This window comes from Micropterus salmoides, unplaced genomic scaffold, assembly GCF_014851395.1.
Source record: "Micropterus salmoides isolate LMB-PRFRI ecotype aquatic unplaced genomic scaffold, ASM1485139v1 Ms_hic_scaffold_12, whole genome shotgun sequence".
Lineage (NCBI taxonomy): Eukaryota > Metazoa > Chordata > Actinopteri > Centrarchiformes > Centrarchidae > Micropterus > Micropterus salmoides.
In genome coordinates this window covers 8,959,814-8,982,310 of record NW_024040263.1, presented here as the reverse complement: position 1 = coordinate 8,982,310, position 22,497 = coordinate 8,959,814, and the positions used below count along the sequence as shown (strand labels likewise).

Below are 22,497 nucleotides of genomic sequence, written 5' to 3'. Positions count from 1 at the left end.
AAAACACCCCACAGCATGATGCTGCCACCACCATGCTTCACTGTTGAGACTGTATTGGACAGGTGATGAGCAGTGCCTGGTTTTCTCCACACATACCGCTTAGAATTCAGGCCAAAAAGTTCTATCTTGGTCTCATCAGACCAGAGGATCTTATTTATCACCATCTTGGAGTCCTTCAGGTGTTTTTTAGCAAACTCCATGCGGGCTTTCATGTGTCTTGCACTGAGGAGAGGCTTCCGTCGGGCCACTCTGCCATAAAGCCCCGACTGGTGGATTGCTGCAGTGATGGTTGACTTACTACAACTTTCTCCCATCTCCCGACTGCATCTCTGGAGCTCAGCCACAGTGACCTTTGGGTTCTTCTTTACCTCTCTCACCAAGGCTCTTCTCCCCCGATAGCTCAGTTTGGCCGGACGGCCAGCTCTAGGAAGGGTTCTGGTGTCCCAAACGTCTTCCATTTGAGGATTATGGAGGCCACTGTGCTCTTAGGAACCTTAAGTGCAGCAGAAATTTTTTTGTAACCTTGGCCAGATCTGTGCCTTGCCACAATTCTGTCTCTGAGCTCTTCAGGCAGTTCCTTTGACCTCATGATTCTCATTTGCTCTGACATGCACTGTGAGCTGTAAGGTCTTATATAGACAGGTGTGTGGCTTTCCTAATCAAGTCCAATCAGTATAATCAAACACAGCTGGACTCAAATGAAGGTGTAGAACCATCTCAAGGATGATCAGAAGAAATAGACAGCACCTGAGTTAAATATGAGTGTCACGGCAAAGGGTCTGAATACTTATGACCATGTGATATTTCAGTTTTTCTTTTTTAATAAATTTGCAAAAATTTCTACATTTCTTTTTTTTCTGTCAAGATGGGGTGCTGAGTGTACATTACTGAGAAATAAAATGAACTTTTTTGATTTTTGGAAAATGGCTGCAATGAAACAAAGAGTGAAAAATTTAAAGGGGTCTGAATACTTTCCGTACCCACTGTATACCTCTGTGACATGGACCTTATTTGTTGTCCTAAAATGTAATAAAGCACCAACACCACATTAGCCACACAACAACATACAGTAGTGCAAAACAATCCACAGTTGGAAAATACTCCAACAACAAATGTACTATTAATTCCGGTTTGATTCATGTTTGCAAAAACTACAGTGCCCTGCTGTTTTGGAAAATGATTGAGCCTTTTTTTTATGAACTTATGTCCATTGTCAAAGATTTACATCTTCAGTAGGAACCAATGAGCTCGCAGATGAGTGCAAGTGATGGGTTGGGAAGTTGGAAAGTATTGAGAGATGAACTAAAATACTGTTCATCCTTTCACAGAGTTTGTTGATGATAGGAAAAATATATAATAAACCCATTCTTATCCTTTAATGTCAAGCAGAAATGAATTCAGCTACTGGATTGTTGTAGCTTTCCCTCTTATTCAAGAGGCGTCATCAGTTCTACAGACTCTGTGGGAATCCCAAGTTTTTCAATCTCTGTGGGTTGTTCACACCCTGAAATCAAATAAGAGTGGTTACACGGAAGTCACATGATTGATTCAGATTAATAAAAGTCTTAATTAATGTGAAACTGCTTGGGAAGGGATACTAGTAAAACGCTGTCAGGAACATTTAGCCTTAAGGCCGAACTAGTTAGTATGACCTGTTGCCTGACCACGCCAGAAGGCAAACGTGTTAATAGCTGTTTCAAATGGCAATAATCACCTTTAGACTATCTTTCCTGGAAGGCATTCATAGTCCTGAACTTGTTTCTGCACACAAAAAGTGTGACAGTTGTGTGAAGAAAAGAGAGCTTAAGGGAGAAGTTCAAAACCTTTTACTTTTATGCCGCCACACACCTGGCCAATCATGGCATGAAGAGGGTGTGAGTCAGATTGTCGGTTCTGGAAAGTTACAGAAATTGCCTGACGCAGCCCCACCAACTGTGGGGTGGGTGGGTCTTGGGGGGGTTCAGGTGCTGTTATACTACTCAACAAGGACTTCGGCTGAAGCCTACTGAGGCCTAAATGAGATGTCCTTTTACCAGGGCTGGGCTTGTGGTTTTGCTAGAGAAACACAGAGACAGTGAAGTTATATCAGCAATGCACCTCTTTTCTATCTTCACTCTGTCCACTCTCTCTAGGGTTTGTATATTTTATCTTGTACAGTAAATGCATGAATACCACTCAGTCTTGCATGCTCTTCCATGTATCGTCGAGGGTTTTTTTTTTCCATAGTGTACACACCTGTACTCCTCACTTCACTGCATAAATCTCTTAGGCAATCAGTTACTCAAAGCGCATCCTGACACACCTTACCAGTTTAACCAGGTTAAGTTCCCACCTTAAACCTACAATAACTTGGGGAAACTAACTACTACAAGTGGAAACAATTTCCTTTTAATTTGTTATGGTGAACTTGGTAGCAAATAGTTGCTTATTTACGTTGTGTTGTGTTCATGTGCTTAACTCGGAATGTGACAACATGGACGCTACTATAAAGATGGCTTTTTATTAGCATTATCATTACCCTTTCTATTACAAAGTGATTTTTGTCCCAGAGTTGTTGCTTCACCAGTACATTACCTGAAACCACTCAAATATTTTCTGTACTGCAAATACTGCTAATAAATAACCTTTTCTACTTAAGCAGCATACTGCTATAACCTACTACCATATTACAAATGTTAGCAAAACATTTATATGCAATACTTGATTTTGCACCACTGGCAAAAGTGTCTTATCATCTACCAATGCATTTTTTATTTTATTTATCATCACCCATGTTATCCTACACGTATGACGACCCAGCAATTTGTGTACCAAAATTTTCTTTGACTTTCCAAATTGTTGTTCCTACTTGTCAAATTTTTGAAGCACCGATTTATTCATTTAACACACACGTGGTGTGAACATGGTGTTTGTTGCGGTTGGCCTGTCAATAGCGCAGTATTTTAATACTGCAGTTTAAAATGTCTTCAAAACTACAACCGCAGTCTAGTGGATCTAGTGGATTGTTAGTTTGACTTAAAATTGTACCAACTGGATAAATTAGATACATCTGCTTTACACTTATTCTTAAACTACATATATTTACATGATTATTATTCAGTGTCAATAAAGGCACACACGTCAACTCTCACACACACACACACACACACACACACAGTGATTTAACGGCAGGCTCCCCAGGCAGTGCAGTGCTTCAGTTATGTAAACTGGCCCGAGTTAGGAGCAAGTCAACCGTCAGGACTTTGCATCCTCACCAGGCCCCTAATGCAAACAAGAAGCCCTCACTCACTGCACAGTGGCCTGACTGGGTCAGACACACACAAACAGCAGTAGATTCAAATTCAAATAGAAACAAAAAGCTCCATCTTACAACATGAAATCCACTCCTTGAACAAAGTGAAACACAATTATTTTATAGCATATAATGAAAAATCAATTATGGTGCCTTTTATAGAATATTATGTATCTTTTTGGAATATATTTTTTATATTCTTCAGACAAAACATAATATAAATATATAAATGTGAAAACACAGTTATGAACCTACAGAGAATGATCATCGGCTTTACAGAGTTTCAGCTCATTGTTTAGATGTCAGCCATAGAGTTTACTGTTTTGATTCACTCTCACAGCTTCGTTTTTGCCCACAGCAGGCAGCTGTGTAGTGAAAAAGACACCGACCAACTGCTCAGCACTATCAGACAGACAAAGTTAGCAACGATAATCCATATATGCCTTTCAAAGATCCTAGCTAAATTTACAGGTCATAGCTGCACACGTGACATGGAAGTTTCTGAGCCATGAGATATTAGTAACAATAGTGAGAACAATTAAATTTCAATATGATGTTGCTTCATTTGCATGTGTTAATGACTACATACTTCAAAGTTAAGTAAAATTATTTTCTATTTTTTTTATTTTACCAGTTGTATTTCATTTAGCACAATTTAAGTGAACTATAAACTTCCTATTCGTTCCCGCAGTTAATGTACTCTTTTCACCCATTTCTAAACATTACTGCATGTGACATGAGTTTTCATCTAGAATCAGTCAGTCTAAAGTCATGCACCACCTGTATACATGCAGCCATCAAATGGTTAAAGTCAAGTGTTCAAATTCAAATGTCTAATTTGTTTGTCTTTGTTTGCACAGAGCCGTTTCTCTCAGGCGCAGCCAGAAGTATACGCGAGACACAAAGTGAAGAGCTCTTCATTTGCCTTGGCTGCAGCTCTGCTCTCTTGTGCAGCTGTTCCAGCCTCCACCCGTCATTTGCGTCTCCACACTGTGCTGTGACGGACAGGTGGAGGCCTCTCACGGCGGTATTGATGCATGGCTCCAGGGCCCTTGGCTGTGGAGGCCCTAACGTATACTCAGTGATACTAAATCCAAGTACACTTCAACAGGACAACTCGTTTTGCAGCTAGCTACACTAGATTAAAAAAATTCAGCAGAGAGAGGGTTCAAAACTGAAACTACAGATAGTAGACAATTATAAAAAATATGTACTTTAACTTTAAGGTAACTAAATCCCCATTTTAAGAACTGCAACAAAAGTAAATTTCTTATATTAGCATACAATATATTAATGCATCCATATCTATGCATCCAATTTGTCTCTCTCTTTTTTTGACTGATTTTGGTTTTGGTTTATATGATTTGGCTTCTTTTGTCCTCTTTGATGTCTATCAAATATCAAAATGCTCATTCGCAGAGCACTATCGTACCGCAGTCAAAACTGAAACATTCAATTATGATTTATTCACTACTTTTTAGTTAGATCTTTATTTGTCATATGCACAAGAATTACAGGGCAATGAAATTTTTGTTCTCAGGCTCCCTCCAATAACGCTCATACAAAAAGCATATATAAAAAGAATCTAAGAATACATACATATATATATATATATACACATATAAAAAAAATTAAAAAATCAGTCTGCTGTTTGGTGCTGGGCAGGTAGTGTACAGTGGATTTATCACAGTTTTTATTGCAAACTGACATTGGTGAGACTGAACCAACACAGTAATTTGCAGTCAGGAAAACCAAAACAATGAGCTGAAAGATGCTAAAAAGTACAGCAAAGCTGAAGGGAAACTAATAATTCGGGTGATCATTTCCAGTGGGTTTGTAACTGCGAGTGTCATTTCATCGATTGTTAATTTAAAAATAATGATTAGCGCAGCTTTATAGTGAAAAAACAAGCAATTAAAGAATAATAACATCTATATTCATTGTTACTCAGTCAAATGACTAACAGTGGGAAAGTGACAGAGAAGAAGTGAGAATCATTTAAGTCACTGAAGCGCATCCACACGTTATAAAATGTTCTTGATCACAAATGTTGACAGTAGAGTCACCTTTCAGCAGTATAAGTCATTTTTTTAATCCACCAGCACAAACACTGAGATAAAAGGCTCATGAACAAATATTAACAGTAAACGCTCTACGAGTGCCAAATCATGATGCATAAGCAAACTACTGCAACTATAAGCCTGAGCTTCACTAACAACAGGAACCTGAGAAATTACTCACCACTAATTCTTCATAACCATAAAGCATAAGAAGCTATCTTAGGGACAGGGTGAGGTCCACTGCAAATTATATTACATGTCCATCACTTCTGACAGAAGTGAAGTAACCAAACAATAAAACACATTATTACAGTCATGTGGTTAATAGTGCATTAACCTAATACAATATTCCCTGTGTTTACACTGTCTTAAAAAAACAACTCAATTGTACTGTTTAAAACAGTTTAAGGTGACAGGTTAAAAAATTTTTTTAATTCTAAGTGCAATAAATGCAATTCATTCAAATAAACCATTAACCATATTTGCAGTTTCTACTAATTTACTGTTTTAATTGTACCTTGCAGCAATTTCCTTTTGTAGGACAATAAAGATCTGAACTAAAATAAACTAGACAATAAGTAAAGCACAAAGATTGGAGTAGTAGAGTGTATTTTAAACATTTTATTTAGCTTATATTTAGATGAGAACCAAAAGATATTTAAAATCCGCCACACTCTCATTCACAGTGTTGAGATGCAGGCTTAACAACAGTATTAACATTAGGGCTGCAACTATTATTATTTTCTTCATAATCCACCAACACAATTTTCCATATTACCTTATGACATCTTCAAATAGCTTGTTTTGTTCGACCGATATAACATCTTCACACTTAAGAAGCTGACATTAGTTAATTTTTGGCTGTTTTGCTTAATAAATCCAACGAAGGTTAAAATCAAGGGCAACTGGACTTGGTTGAAGATACTGGAAGACGTTTCGTCCCTCATCCAAAGGACTTCTTCAGTTCTGACTGACTGGCAGGGAAACTCAGCTATTTAACCTCAGTGGGGTCCTTTGGATGAGGGACGAAACGTCTTCCAGCATCTTCAACCAAGTCCAGTTGCCCTTGTTTTTAACCTTCGTTGGATAACTATGACCTGGATGACTGAGAATCTTCATAGACATCTTGCTTAATAAACAACTTTAATGATTATCAAGTAAGATTTATTTTATGACAATCTACTAATCGATTGATCAACAAATTGTATCTTTCATTTGGGCTGTAAATTCTCACAGTGACAAATAATTCTCTCCACTGTGATGCAGTGTATTTGCCTCTCCAAGTCTCCTGTCACTGACGGGGGTGTCAGGTAGCTTTGCATGCTGTATGCACACACACACACCCTTCTACTGTATATACAGAACGTGTACAATCGTAGGCAAATCCCAGTTTACTCACAGATTACTAGTAAACACTTAGTATTAAACATTTGTGATCAAATGCAAATTTCACAATTCAAGCAGCAACAAAAGATGGAGGACATTTAAAGCTGGAGGCGCTTTAAAGAGAAGTACATGCTGGGTTTAACTAAATTAAATATCTACAAAAAGTGTAGGCTGTTTAGTAACCAAGAAGACAAATATGTCTCCAATTAATTAAAATCAATTAATCAAAGAGTAAGGTTATATAAACATATTTGTCAGATAAAAACAGCAGCTTAGTCTTACCACCATGACACATCAATCATTGCACAATACTGCAACTTTCCAATGAATGTCTCCCTCATCTGATAATAAAATCATAATGAAGAAAATAACAATAAAGTCTTGTCTAAATAATTAAACTGAGAGTGAAAATTAAAATTGTCCTGCAACTTAAATTTTGTTTATTAAATACTTCACAATGTTTTTTTGTTCAAAAATATAACGACAACGATAAAGTGAAGCTAAAAGGTACGTGGATTCTCATGTTAACCCATCATACACGCCACCCCATCACATAAAAGGGTGCTGTGTGTCCAGCCTAGGAGAGCCACATCCCTGGCCCTCCCCACAGGCCACCTTTCATCAGGCTGTTTGTCTGAGCAAACCCACGCTCTCTCAACCAAGCTCCCGCTCTGACACATGCCCGCAGTGTTAACCCAGCCTGGTGTTGAGCAGTGGGAGTGTGCTGCCGTGTTTTCCTCTCTGTTTGTTTAAGTGATTAAGGTGGTGAACCCCAGCCCTTTGGAGGCTTCGGACTTCATGCCAAAAGAGCTGCTCAGAGAGCCCGCATTGTCTCCATCAATGATGGTGACATTTAATAGTGTTTAAACTCAGCTTAAAACCATAGCTTTCAGAGATAATTAAAAAATGGGCTTGGTCATTTAAGACTGATTGTGCGTGCAGTAATTTCTGTGCATAAAAAACAGACCAAAACTTCTATGACACTGACTTTAAAACACAACCACTTCCTTGAAGACGTTCATAATGAAAATCCTGTTCAATTAACAATTTTCACTTTGTGAACTGGCTATTCCTGTCTCTGGGGTTGCGTCCAGGGATTATGATGATGGCCTATATTTTGCATGCTGAAATCACAGGACGGCTTTTGTCTGGAAAACATTTACATTTCTTAACACAGCTGGCTTGTCCAACCACTGGCACAAAACAAACAATGAAGCAAGGTAGAAAAACAACAGGTAGGTTAAGTTACCACTAAAGAGGTATTTTAGTGTTAAACATCAAAACAACATGGACCATTTTGGACTTTTTAAAATAAACTGAGGTCAGCTCAAAGGCAAATTTGAATATTTAAGAGGAAACGATGTTTGTTTTGACAGTTCTGGTCTATGAAACTAAAAAAACCCCAAATAGAATAAATCTGATAGTTGCAATCAGTAAAAGGTAGTCAAAGGTAGCAACTGAAATTTCTGTGTTTATATTTTGATTAACAACAATTTAAGCTTTTTTAAAATCTCTTCGTAAAGGTTTATTCTGATTTGGACATTTTATATATCAGACACATTTATCTACATTTAAAATATGTCAAAACCGTTGAAATAGAAATTTTCACCAAGCACTAAGCAGACTATTTAAACAATAGACCCTTATAACATTGAGGTATGTCAAGAGCATGTGATGCTTAAGGGGGTGTGGCCCTCAGGTGCCCTGTGGAGGTAATACACTGCATAAGTAACACTGAGTGACTCATTCTTTCACACACCTTAAATACCACGCATGGCGCTCACACACCTTAACTCTTCGACATAATCTGACAACAAACTGTGGGAATAAGCTACACTTAATGAAAGAGGATCTCTTGGAAAAGCAAATCACGTGCATTTGAAGAACTGATGGATTTGGACTAAAAGACAGTGAGTTGTTAGAAACAAATGTAATCGCTCTAGTAGGATTATGTGCCGGGCAGATATCTTGTTTTGACTTCCACTGAGCAGGGTTTTTGCTCAGACAGAGGACACTTCTGAACTGGGGAAGTACTCATACTGTGCATTCTGTGCATCAAGTCTTTTAAGAGGCATTTTTGAACAGTCTGTGACAATGCCAGTGGTCAAAGTGGAGAAAGATTCTCCAGCAGACACCACCTTGTCTGCCTCCAACCCTCCACCACAGACAGAGGAGCAGCCCAAAGGTCGGAGAAGAAAGAGACCTCTCCAGCGAGGGAAACCCCCTTACAGCTACATTGCACTCATTTCTATGGCCATAGCCAACTCCCCCGATCGCAAGCTGACTTTGGGGGGCATCTACAAATTCATCACAGAGCGCTTCCCTTTCTACAGGGACAATTCAAAGAAATGGCAGAACTCCATCCGCCATAATTTAACTCTCAATGATTGCTTTATCAAGATCCCACGAGAGCCTGGGCGGCCAGGGAAGGGCAACTACTGGGCTTTAGACCCAAACGCAGAGGACATGTTTGAGAGCGGCAGCTTCCTGAGGCGCAGGAAGAGGTTTAAGCGATGTGACTTCAGCACTTACACCTCATACGTCCACGAAACACCAGTTTTCTCTCCTGTCCAGATTGCCAGATCAGCCGCATATGCCAACTCAGTCTATCCCAACATGACACTCAGTCCAACCTACGGGCAGCAGCTGCCCTATTACCCCTCTTCATCGCCTCCTGGGTTTGGACCTGGTCAGTCCCGCATGTTCAGCATCAATAACCTCATAGGACACCCGACTCCAGCAAGCATGCTGGGAGGTCAAGGGCCAGAGGTGATGCAGCAGCCCAGCCGAAGCTTCAGTCCTGAGGGGGTTCCAAACGGATCCAGTCCCTGCAGCCTGGGACCCCCAGCTTTTCAGAGCCAACCGTGCGGAGGGGCCCTATCATCTCGCCACTCCACACATCCTGGGTTTACCTACTCCGGGCCAAACGGGCACCCACACCATCATACACACCAGGGCTCGTATGGACAGGGCCACACCCAGGGGTATGCAGCAACAGGACGCCTGCATTCCTCAGCCCACGGGTCTGTGGAATCCATGGACCATTACGGCAGGGTCTCCCCAGTGCAGTTGGGCTCTTTCTCCCAGTATAACAGTGCTGCAGGTCCTACTGCCAACACTGGGGGTTACCTGAGGCACCCCACGTACCCAGGGAATATGGACAGGTTTGTGTCTGCCATCTGAATAGTAGATCCAAGCATCTCACTACCTTGCAAACAGAACATCAGAGACTAGAGTCGGCACCAAGTGAGCCAGACATTATAACAAACACAATTGTTTTTCTTTGTTCTGAGATTTGTTAAGGACAAAACAAAAAATTCCTCTGCTCACCACATTAACCCTACAATCCATTTTCCGTATTGATGGTAATTTACTTTGAGGTCCACGCTATACATTTGGATTTCGATGTCAAGTCTTCTTCACAACATGTGACAATGTAAAATGAATCTAATGTTGTGTGTGGTTGCAACTATTTTGTCATGAATTGAATGTCCAAGTTTAATATTTACATTACTGGTGAGTTGAAATGTTAGTATAAATTATTGTGCTTCATGTTCATACGCTTTACAATAAGTGGCTTGTATGAAGAACATCAGCTTTAGTACATTTGCATGTATTTTGTTGCCAAATGCATATTAGGTTGCCTTTTGGAAAATAAACAAACTTATAGAGCACTTTTATTCTTCAAAAATAAAACAATTTAAATATTTATTTTTATAATGTCTAAAGGGGAAGGTTTTGGTTTGCAGCCAGGTGACATCAGTTAGCCACAAAGTGAATTTATATATTTGTAATAGCTATAATTAAAATATAAAACATATGCAAAATAACAACTGACAGATCAACACGTCACCTAGACAAAAGAAAAACATTTCTTTTGTGCTGTGTTGCTTACTTTGCTGTTTCAGCTCAGCTGGTTTGAAGTGTTGTCTGGAGCCCCCAGTATTACCGTGACCAGCCTCAATTATCATGTCCAGACATCAACACAGCACTTAGACAAACACACACAGTTAATCTACCACACAGATCCACTAATCGAGAAAATGAATTGACTTGTAACTCGATATTTCAGCCTATAAAGTTAAGTAGTATCTAAACAATTGAAACCTCCTTTACAATAAAGTCTGATAGGACAAGATAGGACTTGCAAGGAAATGCTTCATTATAGTGAAAACACTTGATGTTTCTTTCAGAAAAGAAGCTTTGTTGACAGATATGACTTTTTCCTTTTCAACAATTTATCCTTAGTCATGGAAAAGGTACTAGTCTTTCACGAGTGCAGCTGAATCTTAAAATCTATGTGGATTAAATGATGATATCATATATAATCAGCAAACATCAAATTATATTCTCAAAAAGACAATGATTTAATTATTGTAATGCCTGAACTCAAGATAAAGAGATGGGCTACGCAACCAGGATTTGTGCAGCCTATCCAACCACATTTTAATCTAAAATTTAAATTTTTTAACATGACAAAAATAATGTTACTGATGAGCACAGTATTCTTCTTTGGAGGAAGTTTGTGTGTGTATATGTATGTATATATACACACACACACACACACACACACACACACACACACAGCATTTCTGAAGAAACTGTTTAAACACAGAAGGTGGACAGAATACATTTTCTGAATTAAAGTTGTGCATTTTGCATATTAACGCAAAACCAAACAAGAAAATCTGAAGGCTGTGGCACACAAATGCAAAAAATTAAAACCTAAAAATAATCTATCATGTCATCCAACCTGGAACAACACATCTGTTTTCATCTTTCTATTTATTGTATATAAAACTGTCAGTATCTATTTGTGTGGTTTTAAATATTATCTGCTGACAAAAAGTGGATAAACATTTTGAATTGTGTAATATATCACCGCCTCTGCTCTTGAAATGTGAAAAAGAACAAAGATAATCCATAAGATTTAAAAATATTTATTTCAAAAAATATGAACACTTATAAGCTAGGACAAGCTAAAACATAACATACAAATACAACAAACACAGCTGATAATGACAAACATGTCAGCCAATGTATTCAACAAGCTGTTGGAGTTGATCACAATTCTTCACAACGTCGGGCAAAGACAGCAGAGTCTGAGTGGGGAACAAGAAAACATTCATTACCTCAAATGTGCATACCACATTATACAGGCTACCAAGGATGAAAGAAGGCACAAACGCAATACGAAAAGCATCTCTCACCTCTCTGATCTTATTGATCATGTTGTTTAACATCTGAAGCTCATTCTCACTTTTCTGCTGGTTGGTCTGGTGGATGATTTGCTGTGAGAAAAATTACAACATCATGACCATACTGGATTATATAGTCGTTTAAACTGTAGGCAGTAATATCAGTAAAGAGCACAGTATATCAAGCCGATGCTTACATGTCTTTTTGCTCTATCAAGGAGTTTAACTCTGGCTTGCTCCACATCCTGAAGACTCAACTTCAGTCTCTCCACCTACAGATAAAATTTTATAAAGAGATGTGCGTTAAACCTGAAGTGTTTGCTCAATAATTCTCACACTGTAAGGAACAGGATCATACCTCTTTCAATAACTGGATCTTCTCTTCCATGAAATGTGCCGGGTTAGCTGACTGGCCACCAGCTTTTCTCAACTCCCCCCTCAGGAACTGAGTCTCCACCTTCGACTGCTGGAACAAACGATTAAGCTCTACAACCTCCTTCCGCAGTTCCTGAGAATTGACAAATAAAAAAAATGTATGTGTGGCCAACTGTATTCTGAGTGTTTCTAAATATGCATATGGATTTTTGTGCCTTACGTTACTCTCAGTCTTATGTTTATTTAGATTTTCCTGGGTCTCCTGTATGTCTGACATCAACTTTGTCAAAGTTTTCTCATCCTGCGTAAAGAAATAACATTTTAAAAAATACATTTCGGTGCCTATCCCCACCCAACAAGATCATTACTATGGGTCAGCTCTCTTCAGTCCCCATTTTGTTGTACCATAGATGAAGTAAACACTGAGAAGATGCAGTGGTTCTTACCTGAGCCTTCTGCTGCAGTGCATGATTGCCCCTCTCAACCAGGCTGTTCAGACAGCTAACTTGATGCTTAAGCTCAAACACCTCAGCCTCATGCCTGCTATTTGCGGCCTGCTGCTCCCCCTGCAGGCCACAGCTGAAACAATGCATCAGATAATGTTGGACAAGGACTACATACACCATCTGAAATTTTACATTAAGCTTGAATGAACAATGCTCTTCTCTAAAGTGAGGCAAGCTTTGCTTCAAGCAAAAACACCAAATATTCCTTATATCCCAACTGTGAGGGATTTGCTACTTTTGTTGTGTAATAACATAATTAAGTATGTTTGGGGTTTTGGACAGTTCAACAGAGCAGTTAATCAATGAAAATATTATCAGCATACTCATCAATAATTAAAAGTTAGTTTCCTACATTTCTTAATCATAATCTCAAAACAGGTGCCCATGTTTATTTCATCATCATGTACCTGTTACAGCACTTACATAGTGTTGTGTAGCTCCTCCAGCTGAGCGTCTTTACGCTGTTGCACCAGCTTCAGGGTGCTGATGAGCTCTGTGACGGTGCTGCCCAGGTCAGCAAACAGCTCTGTCATGCTGCTCTGCTCTTCCTCCTCGGGCTCAAACTGTACTGCGTTCAAATTCTTTTTAGGGGTGACGGCTGCAATGCGTGTGAAGGCACTTGTCTCACTGAACAAAGTTTCACACTGCGGCTCAGGCATGTCTGAGGGGACTGAAGAGACATACAGCCACTCTTTAACTCAGTTTGAGATATTAGATTTGACATGTAGATGTGCAATTTTCAGTTTCATTCCACTATGGTCCCTGTAACTAAGATGCTAGCTCTGCAAATTAATAATTGCTTCACAATTACTCAGATGTGTTCATTCAAAATACATATTGAATTTTAGCTACACATTTTACCAAAAGGCAGAAAATGTCAGTCGTGTTTATTAACCATGGAGATGATGTGATACGTGTAACAGCAGAAAATGTAATTGTGCACAAGGCTTCCACAAAAAAAAAAAAAACTAAGCTAAATAATTGCCTTAAAAGAACTGAGCTAGCTATTTGAAGCTTAACAGGCAAACAGTGATTACATTTTGGAAACTAGCTACATTACCTGGTCCAGGAGGTGTCTCTGTTTTGAGGTCTTCCTCCTTCTCAGCAGTTAATGCAACCATGACGCTGTCGACAAAGGAGCTGGAGGAGTGATGAAGCTCCACATCTTTATCCTTCGGTGGTTCTGATTTCTGAAAAGTAAAGAAAAATGTGTTTTTTCTCCACAGTGCTATGGTCCACTTACTGACAGTTCATTTCAGAATTACCTGCTTTTACAAAATTAGTTTTTAAAAATTTAAAAAACATGAAGTTTGACACCACATGTGTTATGCATTACCTGGTCAGTGAGCGATGCATGTAGTGTATTGGTCAGTCCTCGCAGTGTATGATGCAGCAAAGTAATTTCACTGACTGCCTGTCCCAGTTTATCTCTGAGCTCCAGCTGGGTCGCACTGGCTCTGGACCTTGTGGTTTCCAGTTCCTCCTGTAAACTCCTGTTCTCCAACCTGCATCATACATTCAGAGACAAGTAAGTTAGACAACTTTAAAACAATTAGTACCAGATTTTTTAAATATCTTTTTTTGTTTATATCATGATAAAATATAAACTTAAAACCAAGGCAGAGCTGTGACTTATTTCATTTTGCTTATTTCCTTACTTTCATTCACACAAAATCAACAATTGTTTTGTTTTAGTGATAGACCAACCGGTCGGTCAATCAGGATATCTGACATTGAGATAATCGGCATTATATATAAAGTGTATTACATACTGCAAAGAACTTGGTGGGCACAGCAAAAAAAAAAAATGTTGTAATGAAGTGAGACAGCAGTGATTTGAAAACCCGACAGATGCAACCTGCTGAATCTAATAAAAATTTCTGACTGGCATGTCGATATAATAACGACACATAAAAAATTTTAAAAATGCCGGCTTTCAGATGCAACTATAAAACATGTAAAAACATTTTTTTACATGGGTGTTGCTAACTTGAACTTACTGAAGTTGATTAAGTTCTCCTTTTAGGTCCTCACACTGGATGTTCCTCTCCCGGAGCCCTTGCAGGTTGGCCCTCAGCAGACGCTCACTTTCAGCCATCTGCTCCCTTGCCAACTCATTCTCCATCTGTAAGAACTGACACACACACACAAAAACAGAAAGCCACTTAATTGCCAATCAGACAGCAAAGTGCATTAAAAATATTCTCTCTATGGGCAAAGATACTCTTTCATGTTGGCTCATTTCACAAATGTATTATGTTATAATGGAGACGATGATAATTAAGTAAAAATAAGGCAGGTGTCTCCTTGCAATAAATGTGCTTCAGTCTCAGACATTATAGGCAGTCTAAATCTCACAACCATTCCAAGTCAAGAATCTAAAAAAGTACTGTGTAAGGCATTTGCAATCTAAAAGCTAACCTCGTTCATTTCCCGGACACCACTGAGTTGCGTGCAAACGTCCTGGAGCTGTTGGATCTGCACGTTCTGGGATTGTGAGATGGCCCGCAGCTGACTGAGCTGCTCCTCACTTTTAGCCAAAGCCTGACTGAGCTCACACTCACGCTGCTCCGACTGACCCAGTGACGTCTCCAACCTAGGCACAGGAAAAAAGCAGGCAGTGGCATCTGTACTTTAGGTCACATTTTAAGATGTGTGGCAGGGAGTTTGTTCTACTCGCAGAGAGGGTTGTGTATTGGCCTCACTCTTCTGTCATAATTTCTGTAGTTTAAACTATTACTGTTTCTTTGTCTACTGAATATGGACAACTGTGAGGGCAACTTGTCAGCAGCAGAAAGAGGGATAAGTTCCCTACCAACCAAATAGAGTATATGAAAACACGTGTGGAAAAGACATAACTTCACTAAATGGGCTTATGAATGCTTTTAGAAACAAATGTAAAGTTAATATAGGATATTAACAAGTCTGTGAGAAGGTGTTTAACGTAAGGTTTAACAAAAATAAACTTTTCTTCATGTAGTCAGTGTTTACTACAGACTACTACCAGTTAATGTTTTTAATCCCCAATGATTGACAAAATCATTGTCATCACTTACTCATTTGCTCTCTCCTTGGCTAGCTGGATGTCCTTCCATGACTGCTGCAACCTGAAACAACAACAGTTTTTAGCATCTGCATTCCGTATTTTAGTTTCGTCAAGAGCCCCATTGATAAAAAGGTTTTAAAAGCACAATTCCTTTTATTCCTGAGCACGTGTAAGCCATAAACAAATTCAGGGTCATACTTTGCACTCTCGGCAGCAAGGGCCTGCTCCAGGAAGGTGTAGGAGGCCAAAGTAGAGGAAACAGTGGCAGACAGTTCTGTCACCTTCCTCTCCAGCTGACCTTTCTCTTCCTCTCTTTCTGTTAGCTTCTGACGCAGCACACCCATCTCTGAAATTTAATGAAAAGAAAGAAATGTGAGCAATTGTATAGGCTGATGAAGAAGATAACTATATTGACGGTTTGAAAAAATGAGGAATAAAACAATCACAGAAAGTTAAACATTTATTTCAGTTTTTACCTGAGGTCAGAATTGTCACCTGCAGGTTTAAATCACCAATCTGTTCTCTGGCAGTTTGGAGATTCGTATTAGTCTGGTTCCATTCTTCTTCAATCTGTTGAGTACAAGTTAATTAAAAAAAAATAAAAAACCTTCATGATTTGCAGCCATGATCATTCAAGATCATCAAGACAAGTAGAAAAGAGCTGCAGGGCAACAAAGCAGACATCAGACCTGCTCTCTCTCTTCAACAGCTTGGTCTCTTGCACAGATATGCTCATCCCTCTCTTTCAAAGCAGCAGCTGCCTTCTCATTCAGCTTCAGGAGAATGGGAGCAGTTTTCTGCAGAAGGCCTCTAACTGTGCAGAGCTGTGAAAAGACAACCACAGAAAAGCATCAGCATTATGTGCATTACTGCATTTAAAACAAAGCTGTAAATGCTGTCTCTATACAATTGCATGATAGAGCTATTATTTATTAAACTATTAGTTATTAAATTCTGAGCAGAGTTCAAACCCCAATTGAAACAAAATAGTTAAAATCAAAACACTGCTAGTACTTTGTCATATCAGATTTTGGTCCTTTCTGCTCATCTAATCTTTTGTAGCGCCCGGCACATTGCGACTTTGGAGAACTGCAACATACTGTGTGAAGGTATTGTTATAGTGTTTGTTAGAGTCTCTCTCAGAGAAAAAATAAATAAATAAATAAAAATTTAAATCTGATATGACAAAGTACTAGCAGTACATACTATATTACTACACATACTTCTTTCATCAAACTCGATTGTTCCTCCATGGTTGTAGACAAAAGATCAGAAGCAGAATTTATCATTTCATTGTAGGCCTGGTTCAATGCAACCTGCATTTGCAGAGAAAAAAGAAAACATTTATGATGGATGGATATGCTGAATAGATGAAAATACAGACGTTTTGTTTGACAGTTTTCTATACCTGTTCTGGGTAAGTCTGATCTAGGGCAGCTAACAGTTCTTTCTGAGACCCCACAATCCGTTCCAGCTCTGAGATTTCTGTGGCACAGTGTGTCCGCAGCTGTTCCATCGCACTGAAGGCCTGGAAACACACAACCAGACACACACTTAATGCTCCTGGAGTGAGGATTAATTGGCAATAAACATGCAAAAAAGTTACTTTGGAAGGCATTCTACACATTTTTTGTACTTGACCACCAGACTACATAAAATGTTTACTATGAATAGGCCCATGATTGGCTCATTAAAGTTGTTTATATTCCAAAAGCATAACAAAGTATAGCCCTGGTTTAAAAAAATACACATTACAAAATATTATTTTGCATTGCAACCTGCAGTAGAGCCACTTGAACAAGGATTGGAATAGTCATGGAGCTAGTAGAAACTTGAGAGATTTGTCACTGTGCTTACCACCTCCTTGGCTGTGAAGGCCTCCTCCATCTGTACCTTCATGTCATCTCTTTGGTGAAAAGCATCTTTGACCTTCCGCATCATTACTGTCTGTGTCTCTTTTGTTCTCTCAAACAGAGATTTCATCAGACCATACTACACAACACAGGGAAAATATATAATTTAATTCATACCCACTGGATAACTACACAAAAGCAAGCAAATGATTTTAGATGTCAAAAATAGCCAAGACATGTTTACGAACATTTGAAATGAGGCTTTGATGATCCTCTTTGACGATGTCTCCTATTTGCTTCATGTTAGAGAGAGCAGTGGCCGTGTCAGAGCTCAAAGACGACTGTTGGTAATAAAAATAAATAATAATAAAAAAAAAAAGAATAATCACACACACTTCTGTTATTAAAGAACTAAATTAGATGTGTCAATGCATTGTTGTAAGATATAATAAATAATTTCACACAATTTATGTACTTGCGCGAGAAGTCCTTGAACACAGTTACATGTCACAGCCTTTTATCTATCAGGTTAAACAATACCATCTTACCATGATGACCCTCATGTCCTGCATACATTGGATGAGGTTCTGTAGAGAACTTCCGTCCAGCTCCAACTCACCAATCCTGCGCAGAGCCTCCAAATATAAGTCTCTGTGCATTGTGGTCTATATAAAATACAAAACAAATAATCCATTAAAACTGAAATTGTGGTCTCAAAAATCAACAGAGTGCTGAATTAGACAAACTTAAGAAGTCTGTGTCGCATGATCATAGCGAAAGAATAAAATCTACAAAAGTATAAACTATAAATGCTTCACATCTCCCACTGTCTGCCCCTTAAAGATATCGGAATGTGTCCTTACCTGACTGAGTTCAGTGTGGTCTGTCTGCACTAGTTTCTCCCTGATATCTGAAGGTGCAGGGCCTGCAGAAGGACATCCATGTGTCCTGGCTACAGACAACTGCTGCACCAGAGCCTCCACCATGATCATACTAGATATTAGCCTCTGCTCCAGCTCTTGTCTGGGTAGACATGCCAGGCTGCCTGGAGGTACACTGGGAGCACATCAACAGAAGGAAAGAGTGAGATGCTGACAGAGAAAACACAGGAAGCCAAATAAGCATGTCTTAATCACAAAAGTTTTATTTCATAACTAATCCAGAAGCAACACTTACTTCCACAGGAGAGGGTCGGTCAGAGTGCTAGAATCAACGAGAGAGAAATCTCTCTTTCTCTCAAACTGGCCAGATGTATTGACACTGTGGTCCACCACTTTCATAGGAGTGGTGCCCACACAGATACTGTGGGATTCTGAAGGTGTAGTTCTTGCCGACTGGACCATGACGGCAGCAGGAGGAAGAACGGGAGCGGAGACTGCAGCAGGCGCAATCTTTCCTGATGCCAAGAAGAGGAACTCAGCCATCTGCCGAAGCTGCTGCTGAAGGGGACCATCTGGAATGAAAGGGATATCCAGAACCGGCTTCTCCACATTAGACTGAGGCACTGCACAAGGCTTCACATCCACATCTGGCCCATTGAGTGGGCCTGGCTGGGGCCTGCAAAGTGCCGTCGAGTTAAACAAAGGACGTGGCATGGGGCTCTCCAAGTGCTCCACCCAAAACCCAGTGGGGTCGATGTTTATAGGAGCCACCACGGTCTTTTCACCCTCAGTAGCAGAATAGTCAGCCAAAAATTGGTCCACCGCATGATCCTTATGAGCATTTAATAAAACCATAGAGGCTCTTCTAACAATAGGACTGAGGATTCCAAACTGCAACGCTGATGCTGCTGAGGGACACTCTGACAGCATTTTCAAAACATCAGGGAGGTCTTCTGCATGGGGTTCTCCTGCAGAGTTACAAACAGGTTCATTTTCAGATGAACCAAAAGCGCTGTCTTTTGCCTCACTGGATTCTTGGGGTCCACTGTAAGAGACATGTTCCAGATGCACTTCCACAGTTGTAGATGTCTCCGCCAAGGTCGCAAGATGGCTGCAGTCAGAAGACGTAGTTCTGTGAACCACTGATGGCAAAACACTGTCTTCGGGATTTTTTGATGTTTCTTGTATACAATAAACAGATTTATTATCCACTGCCTTTAAAGAGACGTTAGTCAGATAAGATGCAACTATGGCTGGTGGGTCAGTAGCTACCACAACTTCGTTTTCCACGTGACTGTTGGGTTGTTCACAGTCATCTCGAATGTGATCCTGTGTTACAGAAGTAGGTCCACTGTTGTCATTCAGGGGCTGGCAAATTACATCCTGGTCGTCACTGATAAAAGAGCTGAATGTTGCCTCTTGTCTACCAGTCTGGTTTTCAGGTACCACCAAGCTAATCTGTTTAACCTCATCCACTGCATCAAGGCTGAAATGTAATGGTTCCTGGGTTATAGGGAGGTTGCCACTTGATTGATAATTTTCAGCGTTACAGTATGGGTGATCTACATGATCAGCACCGTTTTGCACATCTTGGTCACTAGCTAACACGCTTAGGTCTATCCCATAATTGACTGACTCACTGTAGGTCACAGTTTGGTCAGCTGGTACAGGAACCATGTCATCAGCAAGTTTGGTGCCATCTAGGAGTTCAATCTCACCACCAGTGCAGTTTAATGATTTGAAGGTTACATCACTCACTCCATTAGCAGACTTCTCAGAACCACTTGTGGTGAAGACACAAACATCATTTTCACTGCTACAGTAGGGATGGTCTGCATATTCCGCTTGACATAGTTGACCACAGTCAGACAGGTTTGTTAAACTGACACTATTGTCTGCTAAAGGTTCTCCAAGCTGTGCCTTGGGCAGAGGAATGGTCTTATCTTGTAGTCTGGTGACATCAGAAACGTCCACTTCACCACCATCACAGGCAAAGGATCTCCAAGTGATGTCTTTTGTTCCACAACAGTCATTCCGAAAATCTTGTGTGTCAAGTTTATCATCCAAGTGTCCAGAGGCCCTTGTAATGTTAGAAAATTCAGATTTGACATAGAGACATGCTGCGTCTATGTCAACCAAGGAAGCATCTTTCATCTCAGGGTTGCAATATGGGTGTTCCATGTGGTCACTGCATGACTGCACTATTATACTGTCAGAGATGACCGTATCTTCTGTTTGAGAAGTGTTTTTCATAGCCTGATCCTTGGGCAAAATAATACTCTCTTCTGCACACAATGAAGAGCCTGTGATCTCAACCTCCCCGCCAGGACAGATAAAGGATTTAAATGTTACATCTCCAAGTGAACAAGCTGTCTTATTAGTTGTCATATCAATACTGGAATCATTGGTTTGTATCACTTTGTTGCATGAAGGAGATTGCAAGTTGGTCTCTGGGTCCCAGAGAGGAATATCACCCTGTTGATTAGAATAAACAGAGGGTAAGAAAAAGCCAAAGCTACTGAGAACAATAGGAGCATTTCCAAATAGGAGTATAAACCCACTTTTGTCGTTTTCACAACTTCCGCATTGAGCAGTGATTTTGATTTGAACCTAGATGGAGTTGACAGCTGCAGCATTTCATTCTGCATACTTCTCAGAGGGGTACGCTCCCGACATCTGCTTGAAGGCTAACATCAACAGAAGTCAAACAATAAATATTATTAGCTTGTTCAATCATAATTTAACAACATACATTGTGAATAAGAGAGCACAAAAGTCTTAACATTACCAAGCCTTCCCCACTGGAACTTGACTTCCTGGAGGACATTACTCCTGCAGCTGGGAATCAACTTCTACAACTGCAAATAAAGAAGAATGTCCTATTAAACGTGTTTTAAAAAGTTCATTAAGCATGCTCGGTGAACACTAACATTAATGTTAAACCAGTTTCTAGATAGAATAGCTAACGCTAACTAAGAAGCTAAAGTTACTGACATTACGTAACGTATTCAGTAACTTAACGGCAGTTGACCGAAAAGCAGGGTTATTAACGCATTCAAAAGCGCAAATAACTAACCATGCCTGACTTGGATGTATGAAGTAACGTTAACACTAAATTTCCACACAAATGTGTTGCGAAGAATAATGTTAGAAAGGGCACATGCTGGCAAACTCCTACTTTGTGATAGCGTTACCAAAGTGTTTAACGTTAGCTAACGTAAAGTTACGTTAACTCCAGTTAGTTTAACTTACACACGCCTCACGGCGGCAGCTAACGTACATTTAAAACTAACCATAAATTGTTTGGAGCAGACCAGGAAATTATGTGAAAGCACATTACCTTCTGACTTGCACCAGCTAATTTTAACCGACGTTGCAAAAGTGACGGACGGTAAACAAACCCAGCGGTGAGCTACCATCAACCGCGTTTCATTCAAACACGAATGTCAGCTCTGCCATTGGTCCGTTCATCTTCTTCGGAGGTGTGACGCACTTGGCGGGCGTAAGACGTACTACTACAAACAGCTACCCCCAACCGGACGGTAATGGAAACACAAAGCTGTTTGTCATTTCTCAACTCTTCTCTCTCAGTATTTCGTGAAGTTAGGTGGGTTTCCATGAAATATAATAAGCCTTGACTGATTATAAATGTGCAAACAATTGTCTTAATTATAAAGATTGTTGGGCAAATGGATAAAACCATTGACAGTTTAGATTACTTTTTTTTATTATTATACAACACAAGGTTGTAATATAATCACTCTATATACACACCACATTTTTGGATCATTTGTACTTGACCGAAAGAAAAAAAGTAAAATAATTTTTCATTGTTTATCATTTCTGCAATACTAAAGCTTCCTGTCAGTAATAGAACACATACACAAGGACAAAAGGAAA

General features: G+C 39.6%; 2 protein-coding genes across 2 annotated transcripts; one reads left to right on the top strand and one right to left on the bottom strand.

Annotated features, from left to right (window-relative positions):
* Window positions 1-8,503: 8,503 nt before the first annotated feature.
* On the top strand, window positions 8,504-10,412 carry foxe1 (forkhead box E1). The gene has a single exon (XM_038713203.1). The coding sequence runs from the start codon at window positions 8,833-8,835 to the stop codon at window positions 9,919-9,921; it is 1,089 nt and encodes a 362-aa protein (XP_038569131.1). The 5' UTR covers window positions 8,504-8,832; the 3' UTR covers window positions 9,922-10,412.
* A 1,250-nt stretch (window positions 10,413-11,662) lies between these two features.
* On the bottom strand, window positions 11,663-22,061 carry spag5 (sperm associated antigen 5). The gene is made up of 25 exons (XM_038713197.1): window positions 21,938-22,061; window positions 21,386-21,455; window positions 21,159-21,284; window positions 18,893-21,072; window positions 18,580-18,772; window positions 18,265-18,381; window positions 17,965-18,057; window positions 17,721-17,855; window positions 17,272-17,391; window positions 17,087-17,179; window positions 16,553-16,687; window positions 16,340-16,433; window positions 16,062-16,209; window positions 15,874-15,924; window positions 15,239-15,413; window positions 14,818-14,951; window positions 14,154-14,322; window positions 13,878-14,007; window positions 13,241-13,487; window positions 12,758-12,890; window positions 12,532-12,612; window positions 12,295-12,444; window positions 12,134-12,208; window positions 11,949-12,029; window positions 11,663-11,840 (listed from the first exon to the last, which is right to left on the bottom strand). The coding sequence occupies exons 2-25, from the start codon at window positions 21,422-21,424 to the stop codon at window positions 11,769-11,771; spliced, it is 4,971 nt and encodes a 1,656-aa protein (XP_038569125.1). The 5' UTR covers window positions 21,425-21,455; window positions 21,938-22,061; the 3' UTR covers window positions 11,663-11,768.
* Between the last annotated feature and the right edge of the window lie 436 nt (window positions 22,062-22,497).